The sequence below is a fragment of the Terrapene carolina genome, unplaced genomic scaffold (assembly GCF_002925995.2).
Source record: "Terrapene carolina triunguis isolate 2854851 unplaced genomic scaffold, T_m_triunguis-2.0 Scaffold95, whole genome shotgun sequence".
Classification (NCBI taxonomy): Eukaryota; Metazoa; Chordata; order Testudines; family Emydidae; genus Terrapene; species Terrapene triunguis.
Genome location: NW_020664446.1, coordinates 36,498,784 through 36,510,283, shown reverse-complemented (window position 1 = coordinate 36,510,283; position 11,500 = coordinate 36,498,784). Strand labels below are relative to the sequence as shown.

Here is an 11,500-nt window from a genome sequence, read left to right as displayed (position 1 = left end):
CTTCTTTGAGGTCAATTGGAGTTTTGCCATTGATGCCAATGGAGCCAGGATTTCACTCATTATTTATAATTATTGGACTTATTACTCCCAAATAGATTGTAAATTGCAAAGTTTTCAAATAATTTCATTCACTAATCTTAAACCATTTTTTTCAACCTACCAAGGCCAATTGGCAAAAACAAAAAACAAATACAACAGCAATCAAACTCTTTCTTCCTTATTCATTTTTTCCTTTTCATATCCACCTAGCCACTACAGTCGAGAAAATTAAGCATAAATGTTAGGTTTGATAGATGTGCCACAGACAATACCTCATCATTTTTGGAACTCCATGTCATTCCTTCTGGGTAAGAGTTTCCATATAAAAAGTAACACTCACAAAGTATTTTAATATGCCGCTTTCAATAAATATTAAATACCAGAGAAAGACAAATAAAGAAAATTCACTTTCTGTAGTATTCAAGCCTACTATGATAGTGTTATTCAAAGCCTTCAAAAATAATTATCCAATCATCTTCCTTGCCAATTACAGCATTCAGAATACCCATTCTTTTTAAGGAAGGGATTCAGAACCTTCCAAGATAAGGCCCTTAGTTGTTTCCTTGTGTGCATATGTGCGCACATGCACGCACACACACACACACATAGAAAGCTTGCTTTATTAAATCTTGTATTCTTTGCAAATTAAAAAAGAGTGAGGAAGAAAAGGCTGCTTATACAAAAACAGAGATAATGTCTATGCACTTGGAAATATACCCAAATAAGTGTCAGAATCTCACTTCTGTCATCCCGTTGGAGTAAAATTAGATTTTCCCAAGCCAGCTAATTAATCAAGTAGGGCTTCTGGAAACCCATAAAAAGGAGTATTTACAAGAATGCCTAGAGGCTGCAACAAATTTAATAGCACTCTAGGAATAATTCCATGGCCAGCTATCTCTTAAAAATGTAAATTAGCATGAAAAATGTCCATACTGTCTGTTTAAAACCTGTTTTGTATAGACCCAATGCAGCCAAATTCTTAAACATATGCATAACTTTAATCATATGCCTAAGTCCATCCCATCTCAGCAAAGAAGTTAAGCATGTGCTTAAGTTCCATTGACAGTAATGGAACATTAGTACATGCACAGTGTTAAACACATAATTAAGTGCTTTGCTGAACTGAGACCTAAAAGACCAGACTAAATTACCCAGTTGTTTATAATTTGGTTTTCACAATCTATTTGTCTACATGGCACCAATAACAGAATGCTGCCCTTTGGCAGTGCTTTATGCTTGAATATTAGGTATATCAACTGCTCACTATCAACTTATATATCCATGAAAACAGGAAGTGGGAAAGATGAGCTTTTCATAGTCAATAGTTTTGATTGACATACAGAACCTAAAGAGTTGACTATAGTTTCAGATATGTTGTCAAATTGGACAATGGCTTCACTCATGTCTATGATTAGGTATGGAGCAGTGGTACTAATTTTGCAATTTTATAAACACAGCTTTAGAAATTTAAAACCTTTTCTTTGCCATTCACCTGGCAAGGTCTCTGAGTGATATTCAAGCATCTCTGAGGTGATAACTGCATAAGGAACTGATTTTTACTCTCATTGTGCTCAGTGCCCCTTCACTTGACTCAGTTTTCTTGCAGCTTTGAATTTAGATTTATATTTCTAGATAAACTGATATACTTATTCCAATGCTGACAAGAATAACCTGCGTTTAAGTCTAAAATATGTAGAGTTTGGGGCAGATAGTTCTAAAAAAGGATTGAAATCAGGAGGAAACCAGAGAGCAATAATAACAGTAATAAATAAATTAGAAGATATGACCTGGTGTTGGGGGGCAGGTGAACATGTGGTGGACCTTAATGGAAAATGTCATTCTATGGGTAATAACATTCATTTAAATTTTAGGTCTCCCAAAAAGAATGAAAATGTGCAAGATATTTTTCAGAAAATAAGACAATTGTATTATTTTTCAGGGAAAAAACCACAAAAAGACATTTTTATTTTACATAATGTTTCTTTATATTTCATATCAATTTAATGTTCAGTAACTTGACTTCATACTCCATATGCGCAGATTGTCGCCTCAATGGAAGATGCTTAGATATAACCTTGATGAATGCCATGTAAGTAAATGAGTCAACAGTAAGATAGAGAGATAGATAGCATTGAGGGACTTGCCTTTGTAGACTACAGCTAGGCTTGGTCAAAAAGCTCCTTCTTTTTCCCCACAATGATGTCCTAGGAGAATCAGCATCATTGTGTGATTTTTTTTTCCTTTTAGGTTATGTAATTAAAAACAGAATACCTAGATATCTTGTTTTACTTCCTTTTCTCACACCCTCGGACAACTGTCCAAGGGCCTGGATACCAAGTTGTGGAAGATATTTCCCGGAGTAGTTTCTACCTACTTGGCAGACATTAGCAATGTATGAGGGTAGCTCTGGGAATGCCTCAAGGTCTAATACATGTGCAGATTGTGGGCTGTCTGAACAGTCCTGTTTATCTTTGATATATTTTGGACTAGGAATACAAGACACAATTTCAACTCTTTGTAAATAAGAACCCTTAGCTTACTTTGTCTATTTTATGGTTGTTCTATAAACTTGCCTCCAGGGCTATACAATCCATACATTCCACCAGGTATCACATTTTTGTTGTGAATTCATGTTAGCGTGTAGTTATGTGCCTCTTATGTCTCTATTTGCCATATGAAAAAAAACGCTATTTTTTGCATGTTTACATGTTAGTATTGCTCTAGCCATGCTTACTCCAGCTGAGTGCCCTACAATGGAATTTAATGGCAATTAACTCTGTAAGCAGTGCATGCTGATACAAAATAAGTTTGAATGAATATATCTATTAAGTATTTTTCAGGGATGAATGCTCTCTTTATAGTTTCCATTGGTTATGTTGTCCCAGCTACATAGCATTAAACACTTCCATGTTCACTTACAGTTTGAAGTGAAGCCCCAGCTCTTTCTTTTCTACCTCAGTGACATCCTAGCGGTATCAACATCAGATGTCTATTAATTCAATAGCTGTTCTTTGTCTTAGGTAAAGTGAGCACTAGTGACTGGGGAAGGGAGGACTACTGAGTTCCTAAGTGGATGGGTCAAACAACGTAGAAGCCAACAAACTGCCAGTAGAAGAAGAGTGAGAAAATTGGAATTCATTGACAGTCCCTTTTACCAGTAGCTAAGAGTTCTTTAATGGTTCTATGTGGAAGGAAAGAATTGGCATATGGTGTGTGCTTGATAGAAAAGCATAAGCTTAGTTTGGTTTTTGCTTAATTGAAATGTGCCATTCTTTTTATAACTAACAAGACTGCCAATGGCTGGAATAGCAGTGACAACAACTTGGGAGCCTCTTCTGGTCTCTCCTTCCAATTAAAGACTTTGATAGATGCTTACTACAGAGGAAGTCTGTTTGGGGGCAAAAATAAAATGGCACCCATGATGAAAAGAGTAATATGGAACAGAGGTCAGATATCTAACAAAAACTGTGCAAACTCCATGTATAACAATACAAGCCTACTGAAAATGTCTATTAACTTATACAGACAACAAAATTACACAGGAAAGATCACATCACCACATTTGACAGCTAAGATTTTTCATTACAGATTATTTTATATGACTACTATATTTCAACTTTTTGCTACAAAAAACACCAATCAATTCCACTCTGATCTCCATAGAATTGACAATTAAGTAACTGACTGTCTCGCCAAGAGACATGTATCTGCATCTACATTGACTCAAGGGATGAGCTCTCAAAACAGTCTAGCATTCACAGAGGTGTCTAACCATATCTGAAAGTTAACCTACAGTCCAATAGTAACATTCTTGCTCTTTAGCCAGGATTTGAATCCCAGACATTCCAATTTCTAACCTCCTTACCGGGTACACTATTGAAGGGCTTAAAGTCACACCTTGAGGATGGGAAAGCTATCACCGCAAAAGTTGAGATTAAACTATAAACATTGTTCTTTCCAATATAGTGCATTTTACTTGATCACAGTTTTTCTGGAGAAGCACAATAATTATAACATTTCTGAGCAACAAATTTCACCCCTGCTACATGATGACAAGCTTGTATAACATTTTTATTACACTTATGTAATAAAAGATGGAAATAGATTTCCTTGGTACATATAGCATCAGCACTTTATAGGTTCACATTGTAAAATGTCATATCACACTTTTTTTAGGCAAGATAGATTTCTCTCTGAAATAGGTGGCAATGCAAGATGATGTGATATGCTTGGTCTTTATGGGAAGGATAATTAGTCATCCTTTTATAGCCAGCCCTCCTACCAGTATATGGAACAGTGATGGCAACTTTCGAAAAGTGTTTAAAACTTAAAAAAACTAAATTAAGTCAAGAAAAATTCTATTACATATGTTCTAGTGTGATAAAGAATGATATTAAATCATAAGCTACTCTGGAACTTATTTTAAAAGCACTAATCATAATAATGTCTGTGACCATTATATAGTAATTTGATATGCAAAGTGCTAATCATCTATCAAAAACAATCATGGTCACTTGAACGGTAATATATCATAACTATTAAATTATATGCAACACTTTCTTAGGCCAGAATTTTTCAGAATTGGATACCTAAAGTTAGGCACCTAGAGCTCTATTTACAAGCTTATATGAAGGTGTCCTGACTGCAGTTTTGAACCACTGTGTGTGCATTTTTGTTAGGACCAGATCTGTGGCTGTGGCTAAAGTCTCTTAGTATATGAAATCTGAAAGCTTTTAAATTTTCACATATGTTTTCTATATTTCCTGTCTAATTATTGTTGATTATCAAGATACTTTTGGGAAGAGAAAACATCTCTTTTCCAATCCTCCTCCTTCTACTGGCTGGTTCATTAAGTACTAGTACAACAATGAATGTAACTGTAATTATACAGTGTCGATAATTTTGATGTCACAAACAAAGAAATGTGTCATCAGTGACTGAATCAAGAACAAGGGGCAGGTTGACTAGAAAATAGAAAGCTTGTATAATTCAGCAACACACTTGGAATTTATTCAGAAACAACATTATCTTAAATGTTTTGTTGGTTAAGGTTAAATTCCCCTCTGAAGAGGACCCCATAAGGCCATGTGAACAATGAGCTTTCATTCAAGCCTTTAGCATGTGCTTAGTGGTGAACAGGGTTTTTGCCCTCTGTACTGGATAGTATTTCACCATCTGTGTATAAAGTCCTAATATCAAATTTGTGGATCTTTTTTGCAGTGTTAAATGTAATAGCTTTCCTATATTACATAGGTACTGAGGTTATAGCACCAATGTTGCTGTGTCTGCTCTTGTTTCTCAACCAAGTCCTGTTTTGCATACTATAATAGGATACTGACTTAGGTCCTGCCCACATAATATGACTTCTGACTAATGTTATAACCAGTTGGAGGCACCGACATCGTAACTGACTATGAATAACACAGTTCAAGTTATGTCCTAGTCCAGAAATCTTTACAGGATTAGAGTCCTAGAAACAACAACTCTAAAACTCCCATGAAGGATCATCTTCGGTTAAATTTTAATAAAAATGAAAGTCCAAAAACAAAATAAAAACAAACCAAATAAACCCTTTCAAAAATAAAACCAAACAAATGAAACATATGTCATTCAATATTACAAAATGTTGAGACTAAGTTAAGATTGCTAAACTAACAGAAATCAGGAGAGTCAAAGTTCTCATTGACACTCTGTACTCTGACCTGACATAACATATGAGCTATAGTCACAAGGCACAGCTAAATGATGTAAATCAGAGGGTCACAGTTTTAACATAGAACTTACTGGCTTTTAGCAACTTTCACAAACATTCCAGTGTTATTTTTACAATATTTCATAAGTAGTAATACAAATGCTGATTGATGGCTATATGTTTAACTGCTTTTTTCTGATTTTCAAGATCTAAGTACTAAGGGGTTAATGTAAAAATAGTGCTTTATCCCTATACTTTTATGGAATGGGGGTTCCCGTTCTTTTTGTGATGGCATCAGTAACTCTGTTTACTGCACTGTACATAACTTATAGGAGTTCCTAACATACTGAACTAGTGTCGTATATCAGGGACTCCTTGGTCAGCACAGTAAATAAACTAACCTTCAGTTACTAATATAAGTTTCTTATTCACTTGATATTTCAAATGGGTCATTCAACTGATAACATCTCATGTTTTTCCCTGCTTAATCTTTGCTTTTAATAAAAAAACTATCCATACATACCAAAATGCAAGGGTAGATTTTGCATCATTTATATTTCTTCCTTACAAATTTTGCAAAGAACATTCTTCTATGAATTTCAGTTATTACAATTAAACGACATATTTCAAAATATCTACAGAATCCAGTTTTCTTGTTAATCAATGGCATTATTTGTCTCTGCTTCTGAATTGTTTTTTTTTCAATTATGGCTAATTAAGATTTTAAATTTCTGCTTACATTTTATCTTTAACATTTGTATGTTCATCCATATCATTTTTTTAAATAAAACATAAGCTATGTTCATAGGTAGTACTGTTTAAACATAAGACTACACTGGAGGATGAAGGCATAATGAATGCAGCCCTTAGTGATGGGATTTCCTTAAGGTTAACTGCTTGAAGTTCATTCATTCCTATTCACTCTAAAATTTAATATAGCTTTCCTCAGTTACTGGAAACTTTAGAATCCTGGAATGTAGTTAATTTACAGTAAATCAAATCCTATAATAAGGAATGACTAAAAGATGGGAAAGCCGCATTTGTCCCAGAACAATACAATTATATAGATGTCAAAGTTATTTAAAAAACAAAGAAAGGTTACCTACCAGTTCAACTCGTCCAAAACCTCCAACTCCAAGAGTGTCAATGATGTTGAAATCAGACAGTTTCAGGTTGGCGAAGAAGGCAGCTTCGGCTTCATATCTGGATTTTTTTATGTGAAAAAATGGAAATTTCTTAGAGGTGCAAACCTGAGTATTGCATAAGATTGTACCTGAATGGCATGAGTGTGGAACAGGATTTACCTGTTTAACTTCCATCTTGTGTCAAAGTCTGTGTTTGTTCACACTCATAGTTTTGTTGGTCTCAATTGTAAAGTATAACATATATTTGCATTTTTTCCCCCAAAGTAGGAAAATCAAAGTTTCTACTGTGTGTCTATAAAACAAATTTTTTGTACTGTAATTCAATTCCAGTTATCAATTGAATGCTACATTTTGACACTTCCTATTAATCTTCTGCTGAGGTCTGCTTTGCCTTTTAGTATTCCTGGAAGATAAAGTCTCTCATATGAGTTTCCCTTATCCACAGGCAGTAGTTTCTATAAATGTTTATTGAAAGTAGCAAGATCATTAAGGTCCCTGGAGAGCAATCACAGCCAAGTTATATGAAATCAGATCCAATAAGCTGAGGGTTGGCATGCAAATGTCTGAAATGAATGACTTCAGACACATATTAACATTCCTAAAAATGTATCTTCTCTTCTTTTATATTTATAAGCTTATTTAGAGCAGAAATTCCCACCTAGTATCTGACAGTCCTGAAGCTCTCTCCTTAGCCTGTGTACAAGTTGCTTGCAATAAAAGTTCACAAAGCACTAACTATGCAAGCATGCAAATCTGACACATGCAAGCCTGCCAAAATAAGCTTCCCACAAATATACTTGTGAATATGAATCCCTTAAAATATCTCCTTGTTGAGGGTTATGGTATTTTTAGAAGGCTCAGAAGGCAGATGGATGAACAGGATCCACCCACTTAATAAACTTTGGACAAGGAGGCATTCAGTTGCCAAAAAAGTCCCCAGTGCATGTGCATAGTCAAATGCAACCTTTGACCTTCAGGAACACAGAATTGTATGTGAAAGTAATGTTGACAAGATTATGAACACAAGCATGCAGGGTAGGAATTGTTTAGTGAGTTTACCGATATACAATATTTAATTTTATGCCCATATTTTGCATTTAGAGGATCCAAATAGCCTACAAAGTACTATTTCATGATAACATAACAAGTAAGCATGGCTCACTACAGATAAGGTTTTAATATTTTCTGATAATACAGTCATGATAAAATGTCATAATGTTATTGATGATCATATACACCTATCCATCCACCTATCTTTTTAATGTAGCTAATCTATCTATCTAAACTGTCAGGGCTGTCACTGAATAATCTAATCTAATTCAATAATGGAATGTAACTGATTTACTCCCACCTTATTCCCCTCAAACCAGCATTCATTATTCTTTTTAAAAGTGAAAGGACATTGTGAGGGCAGGGAAAGCAGCAGTTGACCTGTTCCAAGGTAACAGAGGAGCAGAAAAAGAGGGATGGGGGATGGGGGCGGGGAATGAGTTTGGAGTGGCCATATATAACAAAGACCAAATTAAAACATAATACAAGGCAATCCTATCTTGTGGTTTCTGATGACAAATTAGTTGAGTTCTGCTTTATTATTTATAATGTCGTCAGATTCTCTCAATAACCTTGAGCCTATGGCCATAGCAGTCTGACTGCATCTGATATTGGAAGCTAATCAGTGCTGAGTCTGTTTAGTACTTGGAATAACCTTGCATGACATGGCTGCTTATTGATCATTTTATACTAGCCATGATGTGCATATTAAACTGGCAACATAAAAACTAAGTGTTGGTGGTAAATAAAAGGTCTACTTATAAATCTCCTTATTTCTAAATAACAAAGAACAAATTAAATTAGCAGTTGCAATCCAGTCAGGAAAGCTGTTACTTCAGTCTGGCTGCCTGCACCAATTTAAACTATAAATATATTACAGTTTGTGAGTTCTAATGTTGTAGCTCTTTTGGCTGATTTGCTACATTTAATAGTTTCTAGATGTACTGGTAGGGCTGAGATCCTGTCAAGGATTTGCACCCTAGTATTGAACCAACTGATGGAATGCTTCCCATTTCCAAGTCACAAAGCACCACATTAGCCATCCTGATTCTGTCCCGTACCTGTGGAAACTCATTTTGTAATGGTGCGGCGGGAAGGAGCAAGACAATGTGGTGACTGGGTTTATCAAATGAGGAGCTCTATATGCATTAAGCCAAGTCATTTATTCCACAACATAGGACATGTGATATGCACTTGGGGAGTGCCATGCTGGCCAACCCATGATGTCAGGGAGGCATAGGATCAGGTAGTCCAGCCCTCTTCCCCAATCCTGGGAAACTTGATTGGATTTCCCCAATGCTGAGGAAACAGGGGATCTGACATGCTAAGTGCATTTTTTCAAGTGTTGTTAAGGCCTCCATGATCAGTTTTTGCATAGGAAAGACATGGAATAAATCGTTTTCATTTCTATAATGCCTTTTATGCTGAAAGACTGCAAAGTGCTGCATAAACTGTGTACAGTTCATTCAATTCCACTTGAGAGGAGAAAGCCTGCCCCAACATCCCAAAATAGAGTTCAGACGAACAGGTGCTCTTTCTGATTCTTGGGTATTCCATGAACCCTCTTTACAACCCTCAGTACAAAAGAGCATTTTGCAGCAAGCATATATCCTTCATCTTTCTGTGTAGAGAGTCACAAAAATTGATGCTCTAATGACAGCTTTTAAATTGGGCTTTCTGTCTTAATAAAAAAAGTTAATTAAAAAATATTTTTAAGCTTCTACGATGCATTATTTAATTTTTCTTCTTTTTGGCTAATTTTGTTTGGTAGATAGCCTGGTCTTCTATGGTCAGTTCAAGGAAGACTGCAAAGCAAATTTTGTACAGTGTGCCAGATACTTTGTCAGGGGCATTATAGAAAAGAAAGAAATGAATTATATATATTCTGAAACAAAAATATATGTAAAAGAAAGCGTACAGACCAGACAACAATCCTATTTGGTCCAACAATGATAATTACACCCTAATTCTGTTTCATTCCTAAAAGTAAAGGTCAAACTTTAATCCCATTCAACCTCCGATAAAAGAAGGAGACTCTCATCCTATTCTATTTCTTAAGGAAAATTATTTAGGGCCAAATTCTGCCCTTATATATGTGCATGTAAATCCTTGAAAAAATTGAAGTCAGTCTGGAGTAACTTCACTGAAGTCAGTTACTTCAGATTTCCTGGATGTCAGTTAAAAAAAGATTGGCCCACAGGCCATGGAAAGCTTTCCCTACATATCTAAGGAGAAAATTTAGCCCCTACCTCTAACAGTCAAAGATTTGCATTGGGTTTTAGCTGTACAGCTAACTTTAACAGGAGTCATATAGCTCAACACTGGGGAAACCTAGCAGTAAATCTCTAATGTAATTTAAACAAAAATATCAGAGTGAAAACATGCCTGTTCGTGCCATAAATTAGGAATCAACCCTTTATCCTAGTTGCCCTTAATACCAAGGATATGACTTCAATCTACTTTCTTCTTATCCATTAATTTGATTGTGTGCTGCTTTCTAAACCAAAAACTGAATGATACTGGAGTGTGCACTCTCTCAGAAACAGTTTCAGTCACACTACTAATGGCAGACAATGGGCAAATATAGTACGTTCAAACCATTCTGTCTACAACATTGAAATAAGATTTCTCAATTTCATGTAAAAGAGAAGCAGTATCTTATACTTTTACCAACTACATGTTACATGAGTTATTCTATAGTGAATTTGCTTAATTCCAAAAATATTCTCCAAAGTGCATTTAGTCATAAAGGATTAGGAGGGCAGTTCAATGAAATACAGATACATGTGAAAGTTAAATAATGTATGTACACAGACATGTCTTGTTTTGGGCAGCTCAAAGAACCAGCTGCTGACAGAGACATCCAAGTCCTTGGAAACCCAACCCAGCAGGGACAGGATGAAATGCTAGTGGGATGTGTATTACTCATGCTCTAGTGATAACTGGTGTGTTGTACAATCTGAAATAACTTGAATCTCCTTGGAAAAATATACACACAAGTTCTGGTCATATTTCTTAATGATTTCCATGACAGAGATTCTAAAACCTTTCTCCAGCTGGCATGGCAGAAGTGTTTGAGGTAGGTTAGGGGAGAAGGTTATACACTAGATATCTGGCCTTGTAAATATGGTCTCCAGGTTTGTTTGAATTAGCCATGATCCTTTTTGACCACTGGAAGGGTTGGTGACAGCCATAAAAATAATATTTAGTTATTTCCACTTCTGGTCTTAGAACCACCAGGCAGAGGGCCGGGAAAATGCAAGTGAAAATACAAAGGAAAAAAAGTGGATTGAAATTTTTCCAACAAAAAAAAGTTGATGCGTCAAATGTGTAAGGGGGAGTTAGCTTATTCTTAGCGAACATGGATTCTCACCAAAGTATTCAGCTGATAGGAGGAAAAACAAACAAACATGCCTTATAACCCAAGTTATCCATGCAAAGCAACCAAACTTCTTCTTTTAAAGCATTTTCAAGAATTTAGGCAGCAATTTTCAAAGGAGATGAAGGGAGTTAGGCAATCAACACCTACTGAATTCCAATGGAAACTGTCTGCCTAACTCCCTCAAGATCTTTT

At 35.5% G+C, this 11,500-nt stretch overlaps 1 protein-coding gene across 4 annotated transcripts in view; it reads right to left on the bottom strand.

The window, feature by feature from the left end:
* The window catches only part of PRKG1 (protein kinase cGMP-dependent 1), an 893,233-nt gene that overhangs the window by 36,932 nt on the left and 844,801 nt on the right, over window positions 1-11,500 (bottom strand). For 2 of the 4 annotated variants that reach the window (XM_026650906.2, XM_026650905.2), the window contains exon 10: window positions 6,838-6,934. In XM_026650906.2, the coding sequence (XP_026506691.1) occupies window positions 6,838-6,934 (97 nt within the window). Of the gene's footprint in view, window positions 1-6,837; window positions 6,935-7,035; window positions 7,511-7,534; window positions 7,567-11,500 lie in introns of those variants that run through there. The other 2 variants (XM_026650908.2, XM_026650907.2) reach the window with 2 other exon arrangements.